General features: G+C 41.2%; 1 protein-coding gene across 14 annotated transcripts in view; it reads left to right on the forward strand.

Annotated features, from left to right (window-relative positions):
• Nucleotides 1–1,960: 1,960 nt before the first annotated feature.
• Nucleotides 1,961–21,764, forward strand: part of INPP4B (inositol polyphosphate-4-phosphatase type II B) — a 359,615-nt gene continuing 339,811 nt past the window's right edge. For 3 of the 14 annotated variants that reach the window (XR_011808668.1, XM_072036752.1, XM_072036751.1), the window contains exons 1-2: nt 1,964–2,213; nt 6,721–6,769. Coding sequence is in view for 1 of the 14 variants with exons in the window: in XM_072036750.1 (XP_071892851.1) it covers nt 6,757–6,769 (13 nt within the window). In the remaining 13 variants the exon portion in view is untranslated. Of the gene's footprint in view, nt 2,214–6,720; nt 6,770–7,687; nt 7,940–21,764 lie in introns of those variants that run through there. The other 11 variants (XM_072036745.1, XM_072036750.1, XM_072036747.1 and 8 more) reach the window with 8 other exon arrangements.

The raw sequence follows: 21,764 nt of genomic DNA on the forward strand, positions 1-21,764 counted from the left end.
AGGGACAGAATCAGCAAGGCATGTATCAAGCCCTCCAAAATATTCCTTGTAATACTCTTTTAAATTGCAGTACAAGGAAAAGAATATACCATTAAGTAGCGATGATTTCCGATTAAGCATTTACCCTAAGCCAGCCTGCAATATCATACACAGACAAGAGACTGCTATTTTTTGAATGGCATCAAATTGTGAATTGAAGCACAGTGGGTAGGAAAATGCTGCAAAGGATTTTGAAAGTGATTGCTCATCTGTGTAGTAAAATATATCCCTTTTGAAGTCCTGCTGTGACCAAGATAAAAAGATCAGGGGTGAAAGCCTGCATGTGGTCTGCTGATGTCTAGAAAACAGAAGAAAAAATCCTTGTCCAGCACAGACCTGCCTACATTACAGGTATGTGAATAAGCCAATACAAGACACAGATAAGAAGCCATCCTCTGAGTAAAACTCCTCTGAAATCAAGGTGGCTGTGATTTGAAATGTTAGCTATTAGCACAGGGATGATGAGTTTTCAAACAAGGAATATGAGAAATTTATTTTCTTTTTCTTAAATTAAAGAAAAGAAATGATACCAAGAACTCAGCACAACCAAAAGGCTTTCCTTTTGTGAAAATGGATGTTACCTTCTAGCTAACAAATAGCATCTTATTTCAACAGCAAGCAACAGCTCTATGCTGTTGCTGCTGCTATTTATATAGAGCCATGAACCACCCCCACCTTCAGATACCTCCACTGAGCAGCTACCCCTTCCTAAATAGCACCCACATGTGCTATTCACACCTGCTTGTTTGCTGTCTTAAACAGCGGCTTTATCTTATTACTCCTTGATTTTGCCAGTTGGTATCTGATGTGGTTAATCTCCTTTTGCTAGTATAACATTCCTCTGGATGCGTGGATGACTGGATCACTTATGGTGAAAGATAAAGGTGTTCTGGAAGCCTTAAGTCAGTTTATCTGAGTTAGCAACCTGGCGGTTGCGCTGCAGGGCTGTGAGAGGCCTGGAATGCAACAGCACAGGGCACCAGCTTCCAGAGCTTGAACATTTTGTTAGCACGCGTGTCAGAAATCCACCCAGGTGCTGTGAGGTTTCCTGTACCACACTTCTTTTTTTACACACACACACTATTTCCCGGTGCATATATTAGACCATTCTAGGGCTAAGTTGAAGTCAAAAATTGCTTCAGAGATGTGCTACTGAACACAATAATGGGCTCGCACAAAGTGCTCCCGCAATTATCAGCCCCACCTGTCACACAGGCCTGGCCCCCTTCCAGTGTGAAAGGAAATGGCCAGTAAATGGAAGAAAATGTAATTTCTAAAAGATATTTTTCTACTGGCACTCACATCTTATTTCTGAACATTCTTTTCAAGCTCAAAAACCCTACTTTTCAATGGAAGAGAGTATCTGTTAAAGCTCCAGCTTAAATTATTTTCTTTAGTTTCCAAGCGTTTAGTTTTCTTCAGACAAGTGTGGTAACTCATTGGGCTCCTCTTGCTGTGAATTTGCAGGGCATGCATTAGAGGATATATGTATGCAGCTGTAAAAGGAAATGCATACTAAATGAGAATGGATTTCACATAATCATTTTATCAAGCTACCAATGATAAGGTATCACATCATCTTGCTGCTCCAATCTGGCAGGCATTGCTGAATTTTCAGTTTTTTAGAAGTTGCTCGTCTTCAACCAGCTGCTGCAAACGGAGCCAAAATCTATTTCAAAGGAGGGTGTGAACTACTGTGTGAACTACTTCACCATAAAGCACTGCAAAGCTCTAAGGACTTCATTTTCTTTTGCATCAAACCTTTTAATTTTCATCACGCAAAGTAAATAAAATGCTGTCATGGTTTGAGGGAAAGTTGTTTTCAATATAAAGTGATATAAGTAATTACACCAGTGGAGGGCAATGAAAATGTGAACTCAGCTGCTTTCTGCCAATTTTTCCCTTTGGAAAATGAGAAAATTGGGAACAGCTGGCCATTGGCAGGGATATTCTTTTTGTAGGCATTGCTGTCCTAGAAGACACAATTTTTCTTGTAGTAGTAAGGTAGAGGGAATAGGGGATTAAATATAAGGTAGAATCAAATTTCTTGGTGCTTTTTAATAGCCTTAAACAGAGAAGATTGATGATATTCTGTTTGTAAATATAGAATTGATTAACTTTTAAAAATAAAGCCCATAGTTTGAGTTGTAGTTTTAGGAGGTGGTCCTAACAGAGTAAGTATCATGCAACTGCTTTCTAGGCCGTAAGATTTCTTCTCTGAGTGAGAGATTTTCTTGACAGTTTATATAAGTATTTGTTGGTGTCTATCAATACAATGCTTTGAACTAAGTGTGTTCTTTTATTCTTTAAAATTTATTATATGGAGAGAACACAGGGAAAAAAAAACAATAACAGTATCTTGTCAGTAAGCAGGGAGCTATGTATTGCCTGCGTTTCAGTTGTCTGATGACTTTATTGTTTTAGACAGTAAACTAACTGCTGGCTTGGCCTTCCACCTTCTGTCCCAAACAAGTATTGCTGAAAGATATTGAAGTATTTTTGCCTTCTGAGATAAAATAAAGCAGGGTGACTTTATTTATTTATTTAGGCAGAGGTTAAGCGCCTAACATCCAATAAGAGGGATTTTGGTCTATAGAGATGTTCTACGACAAGAGTAGTCCTGATTTAAAAAACATGACTTGTGTCTTGTGGAAAGGCCAGTAAGAAGGCCTTTAAAGTCTGCAGAGTTTGTACTTCTGGAACTGAACTGCCAACTTATATGCTGAACTGGACTCTTTAAAGCCTTGTATGCTGTATAGTCATTTATGTTTGTGCAGAAGGAGTAGAAAACAAAAACTTTTTTATGCAGCGGCCCCCAGTGCCTTGAGTACAAGATGTGAATATGTGTCTTGCTTGGTAAATTGATTCAAATTAGGCCTGGGAATTATTGTTATATTGGTTAGACCACTTGATGCAGTGGTTCTGTAAGCTTTATAACAAGCCATATGACGTAGTCTGTTTAAAAATGAAGCCACTCCATGATTGTGTTTTGAACAGTTGAATAAGTTTACGTTGTTCAACATTTCATGTCATATGAATATGATGTTTCCAAGGGCATATTAGTAATAAGCCAATGTTTGTTGTCTTATGGAACTTTGGACACTATTTTTTTTTTTTTTAAGAAGGCAAAAATTGCATGGCAATAAATGAAATTTGGAGAAAATGCCACTGAATAAGAATACAAAGCAGTGCAATAGTTTTTCCTTCTTGGAGTTTTAAGACTGAGTTTTTCCGAACAGCAGGAAAAGAAGTGAAATTACTGTCCAGATGGATGTTGATGATATAAATTTGCATCTTGTATCTGATGCGTAGAACAACATTTGAGTTAGGTAACTTTGTTACAATAATTCCCTACTGGTACAACAAATACAATAAATATTCCCAAAGTGTAAAGGAAGCAAATCTATCTATCTTTCAGCAGGAGGTGCAATCTACTCAGCACAAGACTTCACTTTTTTTTATTATTATTTGCATTACCACCCATTTCTCATTTGGTACACAGTGTGATACTATCTCTGCAGTCTTTTCTCCAGTGCTTCTTTATTGTTTTTCATCATTGTCTTTTGATGAAACGTCTGTGATCACTTGGGATAACTGAGGAAGTTCTTCAGCCCCTTGTAGTACGCTGTGTCTCACTTTCAGTTTCACCTCTGTTAGATCAGCTATACAGCTGCTCCTTTTCTGAGCGTTGTTCCTGTAAGTTGTTCCATGTTGGCAGTGGCCTGTGTTGGCCTCCCTGGAGTCAGTAGCACAAGGGATTGCCCTTACAGAGGAACCTGTACAGAAAAGACTTGGTTTCTTTCAGTGCTTCATGTTTTCCAGTTCCCTTGCATAACCTAGTTCACTTGCTTCTTTTGCAGTTGTTCTGTAGCTGCATGGCAACACATAAATTGGGTATAAATCACCATTAGATCAGCAGGGTAACTTTTTCGTACACATTTATCATCAGTGTAAGTAACAAGGTGCGAGGCACTGAGAGCCAAACTGTAGTTCACGGTCACTGATTCGCTGTTTGTTAAGAGCCTGACATAGTTCACAGACTTCAATTTTGTGCAGTAATCTACAGTGACACTTATGCAGGAAGCTGTACTAGCAAAGTTCAGTCTTGCTTAGGATGTGTTTTTGGTGATTTTCATTCGGTGCTTTAGGCTTTGGTTCAGTGCCAGAAGCATCCTTTGTTTCTAGGCAGGGTTGTTGGTTCTACTGTGAGGAGGATAGTGGCTTGAAGGGGTGGGAGTGTTCAGTCGCTGATAAGGGAATGGTTTATGCTTTTGTTATGATTTAATTCTTGAATCGCTACTTCTTTGCAGTTAAAAAGCAGGTACGAATTCAATATTCTTTGCTGTGTTGTGGCTATTATGGAGAAACGATGCAATTACGCTATGCCGTCAGTCATACTGACTGTCCTGAGAACAAGCAGGCTTGCATTTTTACCCTGCCTGTGCCTTAAAAGGTGGTTGGGCAATCAGGAATACAGAATAGTTTAAACCCTTCACAGTTACCCCCCCCCCGCCCCCCCCCAACTCTCCCCGATTTTGCTGTTAAGCCTATATCTTACTGCTCTGCATTTTCCCAAGGTTAGCATGACGTACCCAATTGTTTGGTGTATGTTAACTCCTTTTCCTTGGTAAACAACTATACAGAACATGGATCAAATATAACACAAAAAGCTTCCTGGAAACAAACCATGTTAACCATCCAAATGTGCTCTGAGCAAAGGCCTATAACAATAAAGATTTGCATTTTTTTTTTTCCTACTAAGTTGTTTACTTTTCCTTGAAAATGTAGAGAATTCCTACCAACCCTATTATTTCCCCCTGCACACTGGGAGACTCAGATTGCTTGCTACAGCTTCTCCTGCAGAGAGACTCCACTCTGGCTGCTGACAGACCATTAAATCCTACCTCTTTTTCTCATCCTGGAGTTTTTTGGTGATTTAGTGTTCTCTTTGATCCCAGGCCTTGGCCTGCATATAGTAAACCTTACTAGTGGGACTGGAGAAGAGCAGGGAAATTCTCCAATAGCTCCAGATGCGGTTCCTTTCAGAAGTCTCTGGTGTGTCATACTTTAATTTCTCTTTTCCTTCCTTGCCCCCTTGTCCTCACCTTTTTCAGTAAGAGACTCTGTATTTGACTCTACAGTGAAGTAGAATGGTAGCAAGTCAGGAAGCTCAGATAGACTTCACAGTTGTACGGTATAACACAGGAGGTCTTGTGAGAGAGTTGGGGTAGTAACTGGCTAGCAGAAAGGGACAGATTTTAAAGAGAAACATTTTGATTTGGAAAATGTTGTTGGGAAGATAGCAGTAAACAAGTAACAGGAAAACTGTTCCTGCAGATGTTTAATTTTGTTTATTTCTCCTGCTACTACAGTTGACTGTTAAAGGCTGGGCTTCAGGTGTTATTTATACCCGAATGAGTTCAATTATACAGCCAAGTAGCTTTGTTAGGGTTGTGTCTTGTGCTCTACTGGTGCAAGTCTGCATTGCTTTTTTGAGAATGCTTTTATAGCTTGTCTGAAGCTTTCTGATGCATTTCTTATGAAGCACAGGTACAGGCAGGCTAAGATTTTCAAGCCCAAATGGATGCAGTCAGACACCCTAAATCCATATCTAGGCACTTGAAATGTGATTTTATTTTTTGGAGATAGTGAGTGCTGAAACACATATGAAATAATTTTGAGGTCAAGACTTCTGAACATCAGATCACATTTTTTATGCTAAAGTGTAGTTCTGAGCTCTGAAAACTTCGACTGTGTGATGAAAGAGGGTTTTCGATTATATATCAGTTTTAAACACTTCAAAGGGGCAATAAAAATCTAATATTTTTGTTTGCTTGTTTTTCCCCACACTGAAAAACATATGTTAGATTTCTGAACAGGCACCTTCTAGTGACATCTTGAATCGTAACATAGAAATCTAATCTAGAAATCAGGCTTTCCTTCCTGTGTATGGCCTGCTGTATGACAAAGCCTCACTTAAGAAAGAAGTGTACTTCGAGACCTTTTGATAAGCACTCATTGTATGTACAGTGTGCTGTAAGAGCATGAGGTTGCTTTCATGTGAAACAGAACTGCAGACTAAACCTGAACAGTACCCAGCCCTTAAGGGAGTACAGAGAAGGAAACTTAGCTGTAGTTGAACGAAGTCTAGCTAACTTTTCTAAGTTCCCTTCTTAAAACATAGGTTTTAATCAGTGGCACTCTGAGTCTGCGAGTCTCAATTCATACACCAGCAGGATCTTTTCTGCTATTTACTATAGTACAGAACATTAAAAATTGAACAAGAAGGAATATTATGAAGTAATTCCTGTTGTGAAAAGCAAAATTTTGTTCATGAGAGATACTCCAGAGACTCATCTCTGAATTTAAAAGACAGTTTCATTTCATTACGATAGCTTGCTCAATATGAGTACAATTCTGCAAACACTTCTGTAGGAATAGCTTTACCTAAACGTGTAGTTCCATCAATATACAAGATCTTTATATATTACTTCTTAATGTTTAAATGTTTGGACAAGGCAAGATCTCTCTCATGTGCCTTCTCAGGGTTTTCCTTTCTATTTTTATATAGCTTAAAATGCAAATATTTGGTTAGCTTCCCTTTGCTCCCAGTTTTGTGTCTCTGTGTAACTTTGTTTTGACTTCAAACTTTTGAAACTAAATCCATTTTGCTTTGCACAGGTCATCACCAGGCTTTGTCCTAGTAGCTGTCTGTAGATGAGTATAGGAGGTGAGTACAGATCTTGTAACATAAGAAACCCTAAAAATTAACCCTGTAAAAAATGCTATTAAGTAGTCTAAGGTAACAATCTATTCTGTGTTAACTTGACTAATTTTGTATATGACTGTATAGGAGTTGCTTTTACAGCTCCAATCCCAAACTGCTCAGCTATAACACAGAGAGTTTCAGCAGGATTACCTGAAGTTTGAAATACTGTAATTTATCATCTAGCTACAAAAGAAACAAGCATAACACATTGATTATATGAAAATTGTTGTTTACTGAGACTCCCTTGCCTCACATTGCCAAGGGCCAAGGTGGGCTGCTTGGAGGGCATGGAGGCTGTGGGCACTTCGTGGGACCCCCTGGCAGTCGAAAGGGGCAAACCCTGTCCCTCCATCCCAAACTTGAGGGGCTGAGGGGCACTTGAGGGGCACCCCGCTGGCCCTGAGGGGTGCCCCCGTTCCCAGCTGCGGCAGGAGCAGTGCCTGACACTGCCCCTCGGCTCCTCGGTGCCCGTGCGAGGGCTGCCCAGCCCCGGGGAGGAGGAAGAGGAGGAGGAAGGGGGCACTCAGCCGGGTGCCAGCCCTGTCCCCGAGGTACCGCCACCTCTCCCCACCGTCCCCCCGGGCCGGGCGGTCTTCCCCCACCGCCCCTCAGCGGAGGCGGCGGCGGAGGCCGGGCTCCCTCTGGTCGGCGGGAGGTGAACGGCAAGCGGCGGCTTCTCCCTCACACAGCCCCGCGCCGGGCTCGCCTCCTCCGGCAGCAGAGGGTCACCTCTGCGCGGCTGTGCCGTGCCGTGCCGCTACAAGGCTACCGAGCCACACAGGCAGCGGCAGAGGCGGGTCAGCCGGCCGGGAAGCCGGCGGCGTGCAGCGGTGACATTGGGAGGAGGAGGAGGAGGAGGAGGAGACTCGCCCGGAGGCGGCGCCGCGGGGCAGGAGCGCCGGTGCCCGCGGCGGGCGGCAGCCGCCACTCGCCCTCGCTGTGGCTGTGGCTGTGGCGGCGGCGGGGCGGGCGAGCCGGGCTGCGGGTGCACAAGCGCCCAGCCCTCGGTCTCCTCCCGCTGCCGCCGCGCCGGAGGCTGCGGGCTACCCATAGCGGGCTGCCGGCCGCCACACGCACGCAGGCAGCGGCGGAAAGTGCCCCGCCGGGCGGCCCCCCCCTGCCGCCAGCCAGGTAACGCCGCCGGGGGCAGGCCGGGCCGAGCGGGGCCGGGCGGGGCGCGGGCGCTGCTTCCTCCTCTCCCCGCCGGCTGCTGGCGAGCGGGGACAGCTCCGGAGCCGGGCTCCGTGCTCGCCGAAGTCTCTCCCTTTGCAAGTTTCTGAAGGTTACAGCCCGCCGGGCGTGCGGGGAGCCGGCGGAGGGCGAGGGGTGCGCCCGGGCTGAGCGGGGGGCAGCGGGGCTGGGTGCGGAGCCGGGGCTGGGGGCAACTTCGCCGGGAGCGCCGCGCCGCCTGCCCCTGCTGCGAGCGGCTCTGCCCGCCCGCTGCCGCCCTGCCCGGCCTGGGAGAGGCGTTTTGGGCTCCGAGGGTGGCGTTCGGGGGGTTGGCCGTCCTGCTGGGGGTGCTGGGCGAGGGGTAGGAGGCTCGAAGGGGTTAATTTTGGTGGAGTGATGAGCTACCGGGTACCCATCCGCATCTTGCGAAGAACAGCATCTACTGAGGTGTGATGGAAACCGCACGGAAGGTATTGCGGGGGAATAAGTTGGGCAGAGTTGGAAGTTGAAATGCTGTCGGCCTGAAAAGAAGGGGACCGAGGGGTGGGAAGGAGCGGCGTGTAATTCCTGAGCTGCGATCGAGCAGGGCGCTCGCTCTTTCCCCCAAAATAAAACAGGGATTTTTGAAGCGTGAACGGCAGAGCTTGTGCTTATCTGTTTGCCAGGTGCCTAAAGCTAACCCAGTGCCTAATTCGAAAAAAAAAAAAAAAAAAAAGGATAAATAATAATAGCACCAAGTCTTCATGGAGCTGTGTTTTCATCTGATATGAAATTAATTCAGCTAATGCTTCCATTCCTCTTCACCAGAGGAATTGTTTACTTGTCCATTAGTGATGCATTAAAATATATATACCAGAATGAGGCCATATGTACGCCTTTTGAATCCAGCTTTGATTCTCAAAAATGAGACTAATTTTCAGTCTTCGCTGGTTTACAGGCACCCTCTATCTATATTTAAGAGATGTCTACGTAGCAAAAACGATAAGGGAAAGCGTCTGTATTTCTCAGCCTGCATCAAGGCAGGAGTTTATGTAAAGAATTGGCTATTAATAAAGCCTTATATTCGGATAAGAATTTCACAAGCGTGGTAGCCTTTGATAGGGCAGTGTTTCATTCATTTGATTTTTATTTTATGATGTTTTATTTTTTTTTTTTATTAATTCTGAACTAGATTTAAAGCACTGTGGATATCTTAGGTTTTTGTCCTGTGCACCTGTATATTCAGTGGGGTTTGTGCATTTGAGTCCTCATTACCGGAACTATCCAAGCAGCACTGAATGCTGTTTGCTTCACACGTTCTGATAATTACACGAATATTAAAATACTAGTCACAAGGTTAATATGAGCAGAAATTAGTCCTGTGAGATTTTTACAGCCCTGATGGCATTAGTAGGGGCATGGGGCAGTGTTACTACTTTAGAGTCCCTGTTCTTGCTTGTTTGTAATTTTTTTCTTCATTTTTTTTCCCCCTTCATATTTTCCTCTGCTTTCTGACAGAGTTTCTACAGTGCTGAAGATTGAGGCTTATTTTAAAAATCCAGCTTATCTTTTGCTGGTTGTTTTGGTCTTCCTAAGTCTTAGAGTTCCAGTTCTCCATGGGTTCTTCCAACCTTATGAGTGCTGCTGATCTCTTTTGCCCTGGCCTCTCTGCAGAGCCATATCCGTAAGGCTGCCTTAGGTTTCAGACCAGAGAATTCTGCCTTCCTAGGGGTAAGGGATGTTGGTCTGAGTGGGTATATCCGGGTGCCTCCTGCAGATCCTCTTTTATGGCCATCACTTTCTGGACAGAGGAGGCTGAGAAGGTAACAGGCAGGCAGGCAACTGTTGCAGGTGGAATAACTGTTTGAATAGGCCTAGGCCTATATTCCATAAGGGGTTTGACGAAAAGTAGTGGGATTGATATGTCTGATGAATTATTTAGCTTGTTACAGACATATAGTTTTAGCGTAGGACTTGTGCAGAGAAATATGAAAACAGCACCTTTTGGATTTGTGTAAAAGATAACTTGCAAAGAGGAAGGTGGGCAATTACTCCCAGCACTGAAATCTCTTCACAATTTATGATAACTTCAATTAGTGTTCCTTAACTACGGGGCAGTTAGCTATATTTTTCCTCCTAAGTAATTTATATTTTCACAAGCTTTGCAGTATGCCACATGTTATGTGATTGATGAAAATTTTGGGGAATGACTACTTGGGTTCGAATAACTACCTATTGATTATTCTTTTGTGTTATGTTAATATTTTGTTGTTACTGGTGATGAATGACACATGTTATTCATCACACTTTTGAGAAAGGATAACTTTTTATAAAATCACCTGGATTGATATAAATCACATTCAATGAGGTCCTCTTCCTTGGCTTTTAAAAAGAACTTGGAAATTCAAGACAAAAATGGGGTGAGGGAGGGAGCGGGACTGGAGCTTCATCAGGGAGAGCTGGCTGCCCCGGCCTCAGCAAGCCCATGGTTTTGCTTACTGTTTGTCTAGGCTTACGAGCCCTCCCCAGCTTCTTGATTTCACTTACAGACCTGTCAGTTTCTCTCCAGTTTCGTCCCAGATTCTACGTCTCGTCCTTCAGGAGCAGTCACAGTTGACTTTGCTGTTCCAGCCCTGAAGGAGTTTTTCTCTTAAGGGATGCCTAATTCTTCCTCAACTTTGCCAGATAAGGATCTGGTCAGTTAGCTTATCAGGCTCTTCTGGAGTTGGTAGTTGATCTGTTCAGAGAACCTAATGCGACCCTGAAAAGGCTGGCTGGATTGCGCAAGGTTTGTACATGGACTTTAGCTCATAAATGTCTTTGCAGTGATAGAGGACTAATTAGAAAGACTTATTTGTCTTGATACAAAATCCAAGGTGGCAATACGTAAAAGGAGCAGAGGTTTGAGTTTTGTTTTTTTTTGCTGTCTGGAAGCCTATGTTAAATGCTTGCAAGCTGAATGTTAAGAAGAGGAAAAAGTATAAATGAATGATGGAGGATTCTTTATTTTTTCCCCATAATGTATAAAGGTACATTCAGATAATTTGTCCAGTTCCATTGCAGATCAATTCAGGGAGGAGTTTTTTTCCCCATTTCTTCTATCATCATAAATTAACTGAAGACAGGTGGAATCTCAAACAGCAAACAAGATTCATACAATGCATTGTGCAATAAAAAATGCTGTTAGGAGACAGGATGCATTGCATTTCTTCCAAGTCTTGTGTACCTTTTTGGCAAGGTATAGCAAGATAACATACTGACAAGTGAAGTGGGCATATTGCGCTGCACATGGTATGTTTATTAATTTGTTTCAGGACGGATTGAATAGAACAAATTGTGTTCCCTTACTCTGTAGATTTTTCAAGTTTATAGTGATAACTTCACACTTCATCATTCTTACACCTTTCAGCAGTGAGTTTTCAAATGCTAGATGTCAATATCTGCAGAGGTACAGCTTAAAAATGTAGAGCAATTTCTGCTTCCACAGTGTTCAACGTTCAAGTTCTACAGAACTTGCCCTCCTCCTGAATCCGGAAGAGATGGGGCAGGGGACGTTTCTTTCATTTACAGCAGTTTCAAGTCTGTAGCTGCAGGGGAGGATAATATTGATTTCCATAGATAGGGATCCTAATAGGCTTTTTGCCTCAGCCTAACAAACTAAGCCTCTTCCTCCTGTTGGTCCGTGAGTTTGCCCTGCAGGTTCATTTGGATTGTTCTTAGTTTTGAAGAAGGCTCTATTTAGTGAAAATTCAGAAGACAATATAAGCTAAAGGTGCTTACTCAACATAGTATGTGTCAAGCATGGTAAACAGAATGCTGTTCATCAAGTTCATTTCTCTGACAGGCTGAATTAGTACTCTGTTACTATGTGCCATGGCATTAGAAATCAAAACTGTGTTTTCTTGGATTTTTTTCTGCTCACTGTATATCTTGTTTCTATGAAATTTTACCCTATGCTGCGACCTCAGAGAAAACTTGTTCTAAGTACGGTAGTAAAGTCAAATTGCTGTGGCTGACTGGGGAGCAGAACTACTTAACAGCGTTTTTCTCCTGAACTTTTCATATATACAAAACAGAAACACTTCAATTTTTATTGATTTGCTTAATTCTATTAGCTGTACACCTGCCAATATGAATTTCTTGCTTGTTGCAAGAACATGAGTTTGGCAAATAGAGTGAAATCTCTTAATAAGAGGCCTTAAGAAGACCAGCTTTTCTTGTAATTATAAGGGGTAGATGTATAATGGAAAATTAAGAGAGAAACTCTTGTGGGAAATAAGCTTTTATTGTATTTTGACAGTTTTTCACGTACCATCAGGTTTTTGTATTGTTTAGTTATTCATAATCTGTGATCTTGGCACATTACAGCAATGCTAGTAGGATGCACGGTACTTAAGGTGCTTATTTCTGTTAAGAAAATGACTCAGAAACATGAAAATAGGTATAAATGTCTACGAGCTAAATGTGACTTGGTATCTTGTGTATTTACTGCTGTGCAAATGGAGCATTAAGCAGAGCGCATCAACCCGCTGGTATTGTGCAGCATTTCTATCGCAGCAGTAACAGCGCAACTTTGCCTGGGTTTTGTTTGCGTCGTGTACATGTATACAGTTAAAGGCAAGTAGGGACTGAGTTTTATAGGATGAAATGATTTTCTCTGCTGTAACGACGTAGTTGGAGTAAGTCTTTTTAATGAGTTGGTCGAGTTTACACCTTGGATGAAAACAGAATTTGTTAAACAGAATAGGAGCTACTCTATTAGATGTTGAGCATAAGGTTTCCTCTTCAAGTAGTTAAAAAACAAAAACCCAAGAGCAAACCTTTCTGATTGATGAGAATTATTATACATTTTCTAATTAATAATCAGGAAGTTGGAGTGTGTATGAGAAGTGCCCTCCAGCTTTAGCCAAGTGAGCCCCCCCACCAAATGCAGCTAGAGCGCGACATCACCTGTGGAACTTGTGTGTTACTGTCTGTCACGGTACCGTCCGTGTGGCTTTTGTAGGATGGCCACATGATGTAGCCTCACTGTGTTAGCTGGAAATGGCACTGTTGGCTCGGTGGGGGAAGCTGATTATTCAGCCAACTTCCCTGCAGTCCTGCGCAGCAGCGCGTTCCACAAGAGCAGTGTGATCGACCTCATCAGGCAGAGGTCCAGTGATTAAACCTTGGAGTAAAGGCACAGGGTGTAAATGATGAAGCAACACCTGGTTTAAAAAAATACATTGAAATAACCACTCTAAATCTAGACCTGCTATTGAGAAATACTGCCTAATTTCATCTGTAGTTTCTATAAAAGCACAGATGCTAAACCTGTGTTAATTTAGTTTTCATTTGGGGAATCTACATGAAATGTTTTTGCAGATGAATCATATCTGATGATTATTTAGCCACTGAGTTGAAAATACAAGTATATAATTTTACTTTGTTGCATTTCTAGGCTTTTTTTTTCTGTTTTTGTTTTTGGCTTTTCTGCTGCTGGTGTCAGATATCTTTTTAGGTTTTGGTCCTAGAAACATTTTGTTTAAGCTGGTTATTGTAGTCTTATCCTTCCAGCAATTGATAGTTTCCAAGTAATAAAAACAAAAACGGTGTCTGCTATTTTTATGGAAGTTTTTTGGTTTTCAGTACCTCAGGTGCTGATGGTCTGCTGGAAGCTTGGAACATACGAGGACAGTCTACGCTAGGTGGCAGTGCAAAATACGAAGAAGCCTCCAGTCATTTGGATTCGTAACAAACCCAGCAGAAGCTACCCCTCGCATGGCTCGCTTTGGAGCTCTACATGGTTTTGCTGCATGTGCTCTTGTAAAATACAAAGTCACTTATTTTTCACTGTCTAAATTTGTCTTGAGTTTACTTTGTTCAACTAAGAAAATACGTTTATGCAGCTACTGTAAGCTCACTGACATATTGTAAATGCAGTCTAGAGTTTAATCTTTGTTAACTTGCTTGTGCGTTATTTATTGCTTAGGCATACCAGGTGTATAATTTGAAAGTGTTGAGTATTTTAAAACTAGGACAAAAGCATCGACTGATGACACTGTTCAATAGATGAGACTTCATTTTGATATTTGGTACCTCTGTTAGGGCTATTTATCATTTACGTAGGTCTAGTAAGGATATGATTTTTTATTTATTATTTTTTCATAAAATCAATTGAATTCTCCATAACCTCCAGGGTACTGGTGATTACTGATGGCTAATTGCAGGTACTATTACAGTTTAGTCTATGCTGTACAGAAAGTATCTGCACATGTGTGATATTACATATATAAAACCAGTCACTGTGATGACAATCATCTTTAAAGGGTATGATGTACTTAACTCAAAAAGCCCAAATGTATCTTAATGTTAGTCAAGCATTACAGGGGTTCTTCAGTGAGAATTGGGGTTAGGACTGATGCTTGGGAGCAAAATGCATCCTTTGTTGGTGTACTGTAGAGTGCTTTCCAAGTTTCCTTTAGCAGTGTCTGATAAATTAGGATCAAGGTGGAGAAAAGAACATTTACAAGCAACTTTTAAGTCAGTTTTTGTACTGTCAAGATGTGAGAGCCTAGGGATACATTTCCCCACTGAAGCATAAGAAGCAAGCGGGATCAGAGGACCCAACCTGTAAAGGTTCTGTGCAACTGCTCGACTGCTTTGTTACATATTTGCAAGTAAAATTAGAAAGCAGTCTGATGTAACACCATGAAAGCTTTACATTTTAATAAATTGGATTTTCTTTCTCTGACAAAAAAAGAGAAGCCTAGTTGCAATAGTGTCTTTGGAACTGCGTACTGGAAAAAGTGAAGCTGTCCATGTGCTGGGATTATTCAGTATACTCTGGCTGTCAAAATATACATGTAAACATTTGTAGCACTTTGCACTAAAATTAATCAGTAATTGATGTGGTGGCAAATTAGGCAGACGGTAAATATAATTCATGAGATGCTGCATACGTTTGAGGAAGTACTATTGGAAGTTGGGATTTAGTGAAATAGTGCCTCCTTTTAAGTAGAAGATAGAAAAATACTATAAAATAGTAATGTTTCCCTTTTCTTGCCTTTCTGCTGCTACTATAATACTTTTCATGGAAGAAAACATAGGTACCGCCAGTACCCATATTATCAGTATTTTGTAGATGATGTGCAGGATTCACCAGCAGAAAAAGCAGATGTTCCAATAACCCCGTGCTCGGAGACATACTGCATATGTGTATATGGGTCTGAGTGACACAGGGACTAGTGCCCCCAAACCTTTAGGTAGTCTTTTTAAAATTCAACTTTAACTTGTATCATTCATTGGTTGTGGTGAAGGAAACTTTGTGTAATGTCTCCTTGGCAGCTTGGAGTCTTAGTTGTCACTTGAACTCCAAGTGTAAGCATAGGTACCAAACCTCAGTTGTGATCTGTTTGGCTCAGCAAACAGATGGTTTTTTTTAATTGGTTGGTTTTCATCAACATTCTTAAGGGAATGGCAAGCTGTGGCAAACTTGCACAAATGAAGAAGCATGCTAAACATCAGGGTATTCAAAATAATAATAATAAAGTTGTGGGTGCTCATATTGATGTGAGTAGGAGTTCTCTGACAATTTGCAGCTGAAGACTGGCCTAAAGAAGCATGGGAACCTGACAAAAGTGTTCTGTGAAGTTATCAACTGACTCGCAGGGTGAAAGGAATACAGACGCCGAAGCAAGATTAAATGGCAGTCTTTGAAATTTATTTTAAACCTCCATAAAAAGTATTCCAGAAATAACCTGTCTGATGCCGTGTCCAATGCTCTCACCTCCAACCGTGATCATGGGAAACTGAAATCCCTTTGTCCCGTTTGCTATAAAGACTGAGGAGGCTTGATCTGTGCAGGTGTGATGGTCTCAGTCGTGGTTGCTTTTTTCTGGTGTGTGTAATGTAATTTTTAAAAATATATTTTATCCTGAAAGTCTGTCACCAGGATTGCAGGTATATTTTTTTCTGGGCTAGCACTGGGCTATAGTTTGAGGTCCACCTGTTTATTCTCAAAAATGTTGCTCCCGAAAATGAGCCTCATGGCTGCTGAAGTGCTGTAGATGCTACCACGTGCGTCCTGCCCATTAGTGTACTGGGTGATCAAAAATGCATCAGGCTGCCAAAGTACCTCTTCATGTTTATCCTTTTTGCTAAAGTGATGTTACAAGGGAGGTAGATTTTTTTTTTTTTTTTTTTTTTCCCACTTTTTGTCTGTGTGTGGCTGTAGATATATCTTCCTTCTCTGTTACCTGCGGTCATTAGTGCAAAGTGGAGGATATACTAATCCTACAAACGAGGGGCCAAGTCCCAGATTAATGTAAGCAAGCAGAGGCTCAGGAGCTCCTGGGAACAAGTCCCTTCTCTCCTGAGGAGAGGGGAAGAAGGGAAGCCAACCCACCTCAAGTCGTGCACCTGTGCTTCTAGTACAGCCAAACGTTGCACAGCTCTTGCAGGTGGTAGCATTTGTCAGCTATTTCATTTAAACAGATCTGAGGGTTGTTAAGGAACATGTTACAACTGTTTCCATGTTACTAGGAGAGGATACATTTATAATAATTATTTAAAATACCTAATTCAGCATGTGCTCAACTTCTTGAGCAGATTGTCCTAGAGTTATCTATGAATATTTATTAAGATTTATATCAACAAGCGAACACAAAACAATTGTGCTCTTTTTTCAAAGGAAAAATTATGGTTACTCATTTCCAGTTTGCTGAAATAACCTTACCAGTCAATTTTGGTACATTGCAATGGAATGACATACTTGAGTGTTTTGCCTGAAGCAGTGATCTACTTTTTTTCTCCTCTATCTGATCTACTTCATCAAAAAAACATAGTGCAGGTAAAGTGGGATTTTACTTGAGGTTTGTGGCTACATCTTTTTGTTAATAATAATAATAAAAAGCATAGCTCTGTCCTCATGAACTACTCCAGTTCAGGGGAAAAGAAAAAACAACAACAACAAAAATATATGTGACTTTGGACTATTTTATTTCAAGTACTATTTTATTTAAAATAGTGGTGAAGACCGAGCCCACGCCTGTGGGAATTTGTGTTCCTGTCGGATACCTTTTCAGTTCAGAAAAACATCAGCTTTGAGGGTCTATTTTTGTGCTCTGAAAGAGCAATGTCTCCCACTATAGTTTGAAGGTTAAGGCAGAAATATTTTATTAAAATCCAATTACGAAGTGCAAGAATACTGAAAATATAGCAGATAATGTATTTTTGGGCAATTTTAAAAGACAATACCAGCCAGTCAGTTATGACCCTAGTTTTTCATTTCTGGATTTGGAGCAGCGTTTCAGCTTTGCATCCAGATGATTTGTTGATTCTGCTGTGGGAAATAACTCAAAAGAGCCTTTGTTGTACAGTCAGCAATGTCCCCACATCTCTCACCTCCCCGAAGTGATGGGAGCTTGTTCTGACCCCATTTGCAGTGCTGCAAGTTCACTGAAGCTTGTGGAAGCACCCTGAGATCTTGGCCTTTGGATTTGTTTTCCAAAACAGTTTTCAGTGTCTTAGGTTAGTAAAAAAAAAAAAAATAAAATAGTAATGACACCCATTTGGTGTTGATTCTGGGAATGCACAGAAGGGATAGGATAGTCAGAGGGAGATGGAAGTGCTGGTCCCTTGGAAGGAAGCATGGGATCCCATCTTGAAAATCCTCTTTGGGCTGAGGCTCAGACTCATGTGTAGGTCAAACGTACTGACACCTCGACAGGCGAGGTAAGATGCCCCTCTGTGGGAGTGATAGTGAGGAACTGGAGGAGAGCTTGTGTCTGCAGAGCAGGGAACCTCTGGGGAGCTGTAAAAAGGTTGGTTACTCCCTATGTGTGTGGAGAGAACTTCAGTGCGTCCCAGGGGAGGAAGAGCTGACTGCCTCCTAATGTTTGCTTGTGAGACCAATTCCCTGGGTGAGGAGGGAATGCGACAGGGTGTGTTTGGGTCATGGAGGGTCTTAGGAGTCTTTGGTTTGGATTTGTGAGGATCTGGCAAGAAAACATTTTTTAGTTTTCTTTTACTGTTTACTTTAGTGACAATAATGTTCCCTATTCTTTGTGTTTTGCATTGTTCACACAATGTGAAACATGGAAATCAGGCTTTCTTATCTGTTGGTTTCTTTTGCCTGCCCAGGGCAGTGTCCTGGCTTCACAAAGTCTCTAATGCCTCCTTCCTGGACATCTAATGGGAAGCTTTCAGATGAGGACTTGCCTTTGAAACTGTTCTGCAGTGGCAGTCCCGGTGGCTATCTGGGAGATGAAAAGATTCGAGTTCGTTCTAATTTGTTCATAATAACTCGTTTGTTTCAAGTCTGAAGGAAGATGCAGCGTAAGTTGTATTTAGAACTACTGTCGGTCAAGTGGACCTTGGGCTAATTTGAAATCTATTCCTGTGTATTGTTCAGCTCAGATTTTATTTATTCTTTTTAATGAAAGGTGCACATGGTTATTTTTGGAATTTAATAAGAACTGTTCAGTATGCCTGTGTTCATTAGTGAAGAAAGCTGTGGTATGTCACAGACTTTGAGTTAACTTGTTCTCTTAATGCAGTCAGTGATACTGGTTTTTGCTGTTTTTTTCACACATGGTTATCTTTCAGCTTTTTCTGTTTCTGTTCAAGTAATGCTGTCTCCATTCTATCCCAGTGAAGGATATTCATAGCTTTCAGACCTAGTTGTCATCATGCCCAAGCTGCTTACAGGACCAGACAGTGTAAGCCAGGACCTGGAGTTGAGGTGGGAGTTGAGTGCAACTTGCCCTGCTCTTTGTGGTAGTATTGCCTGCATCTGACAGTTGATAGAATCAAACCAGTAAAACAAAATTCAGATTTTGTAGTATCTACAGGTAGGAAGTGTCTGTATACAAGTGTATGTCATGGACTGCAGTGGACCAGGTAAATACAGAATAAAAACTATATGCTTGAAATGAAGGCTCTGTAATCCATTGACCTAAATATGATCATACGTGAGCGGGATAGGAAGTGCAAGTACCTGACAGAGACAGACAGACAGATAATACTTTGTTTGCTATGCCACGCACAAAAAAATAAATGCCTTAAAAGAATTACCAGGCAAGGAGGAGATAATTAAACCATCAAACACAGGGAATTTCACGGCCATTGTGGGTAAACAACTCTGGCTGCTCCAGGCAAGGGACCAACTTAATTAAAAAAAAAAAAAAGAAAAGAAAAAAAAATCTAATTTAGTCAACCCTTTTTTCAATGAAATATGTTGGAAAACCATTAGTCTTTCTACAGAGGTTAACACTTTGCCTACAAGTGCAACAGAGTTTAGAAAGGGAATGTTCTGGACGTTCTTTGGCATTACTTTAAAAATGTATAAATGGTATGTTACTCAAAAGTTATTTTTTTATCTTAACTAGCCGATGCTTTGTTCCTTTTTTCATCATAAAATATTTAATTTACTTGCACTTTCCTAAATAAGGAGAAAGCGGAGATCTATAGCCAGGGCTGCGTTCTCTTTTTGACTCTGGAGAGAGCAGTCTCGTTTACTGGAAGATAAATAACTTATGATGTGTCTACTAGTCCTTACTAGGTAGTCCACAGGTGAAAAACCACCTTTTCTCTCAGTTGCTCTTGATGATATATAGCTAATTAAACTTTGTTTTTCTCAGTTCTACCAGTAAGTCTAATAGAATACATTTTTCTTGAAGAAAAAAAGCCTTATCTCATTTATGGATAATGATAGATGTAATGAAATAGGGATTGTTAGAAAATATGCTTAGATATTTAAAAATGAAGGGGGGGAACTCTTTTGTATTAATTTATTTATCTTGTTACAGCAGCCAATGGAGCATGTGTTTGTTTATATACTGCTCCTGGGGTTTTAAATGCAGGAAAGGAGATCAGGGAGGAGAGGCAGGGGGGATTTTGAAGCTCTGTATGCAGAGTGTAGTCTCAGTAGGTATGATTCCAGGTCCAGGGCTGTTTAACACTGAAAATATTCAAAGAAATTCACAGATTATTAAAAACCTATTTTTTGGGGGGGCTGGCCTCTGGGTAATGTCTGAGTGAGCTGGAGCAGTACATCATCTCGTGCAATCAAATGGTTCGCACTGGGTTACCCGATTCATGATGGTGTGGATGCTGCCTTGGCTGCGAGCCTTGCCCTATCAGTTATTGCGCTGCCACTCGAACGTATTCATTAGCCCGTGAGAAGCCTGTGCAGAGGGCAATGCCTGGATCGTCCAGGGAAACCCTCAGCTGCTTGAGTAAAGATGAGTGTTGGTGCAAGTTCGTGAGGCTGGGCTGGAACTAGGGCTGCTAAATCTAAAACTTGAAAATCACCATTAACCTAAATTCAAAATGAATCAATGTAATACTTTAAGCCTTCATTCTGAAATATTTCTACTTGTGCTTGGCTTCCTAATTTGTTACTGAACGTATGATGTGATATTTGCAAATAGTAGCATTACTTTAAAAATTGCTGTTAATGGTATATTTAGATGCATTAGTCACTGACTTTTACTATAGTTGGGAAGAAGTTAGAGCTGAGCTGTCCAGGCTCATATGGAGTGCTCATGTATAATGAATGTATTTAAAGGGCATGTGGGCAGCAAGGGAGAAAACGCAGGCGTGCCACAGCTACCTGTGAAACCAAAAGGAAGAAATCAATGTTCCCATGAGAAACACCTGCTGCTTACAATAAATTAACAGTATGTAATGAGTTTTCCTGTTTTGTCTGGTTGCACTACTGCCTTGTGCCTCTGACATGATATTTTAAATGCTTTGAATTGGACTGTGTGCAGGTGTTTATCTTTGAGCTCAGTGGGGCAGTGATTTTTGATAACAGCAGCTAGGTTCAGCTTCCATCTCATGTTATTACGAGGAAGTTATTCGATCCATTTTTTATTTTTGCAAGTAATTTTACAATATTACTTTCAGTTGGGAATTTAGCACTTAAAATGTGAATATTCTTAATGTTAAGAGTAATATTAAGGGCCGTTAATATTTAATTCAGTGTTATAAGAAATAGCGTATGATCATTTTTGCAAATGAGGTAGGTAAGAAATCTCTCATAATGCCATAATTTTGGTACTTATTGATTGCTCCCTGCTTAATAGGTAGAGCATGACGTCCTCCTTTTTAAGTGTCTGCCAGAAGTTAGATTACATTGGAACTAAATAAACACTAAATCACAGTGAATTCAAATTGAGACCCATATTTGTTGATTTTTAAATTACCTTAATCCTGAGAAAATTGAAAGTTGTCATCTGTGCCAGTGCTACAGCGAGCTCTGGACTGGCATGGTTCTTAATTCTGCACTGGTCTGTCACTGGCACTTGATATTTTACAGCTTTGTTCCTCATTTGTAGAAGTAGGACATGAGGTGACAGTCATCTTGTTCAATGTATGTTCTTAAGAGTGTCACCCTGCAGAGCAGTTTGCTGGTCATAGTTGGTGACCAAACTAGAACAGAAGGTTCAGATCAGACCAAGAAATTGACCCCGATTAAGATCTTCAGTTTAAAATCTTTATCCTTATTAAGAACAGAACAGATTGGTGGTTTTCAGACCAAGTCTTGCTGTTACTGTTTAAATACCTGTGTTTGAAAAAGATTTCTGACAAGGTTTCTTGTACCCTTACTGAGGTGCAGGGGCTCTCCTATTTGTGCTCTGAGCTTCTTACCCGTCCAGTTTGCTATTTAGCTCAGATGAAACACAGCATCACTAAGAAATACTTAATGATGTGGTTAGAACTATGTATTACCGTATCATGAAATCATATGCTCAGCTTTGCTCACCTGCACTTCTTTCTTTGTTTCTTTAAAAGTGGTGTTTTTCGTTGTAATGTTGTTCTT

Source organism: Anas platyrhynchos, chromosome 4, assembly GCF_047663525.1.
Source record: "Anas platyrhynchos isolate ZD024472 breed Pekin duck chromosome 4, IASCAAS_PekinDuck_T2T, whole genome shotgun sequence".
NCBI classification, from domain to species: Eukaryota; Metazoa; Chordata; class Aves; order Anseriformes; family Anatidae; genus Anas; species Anas platyrhynchos.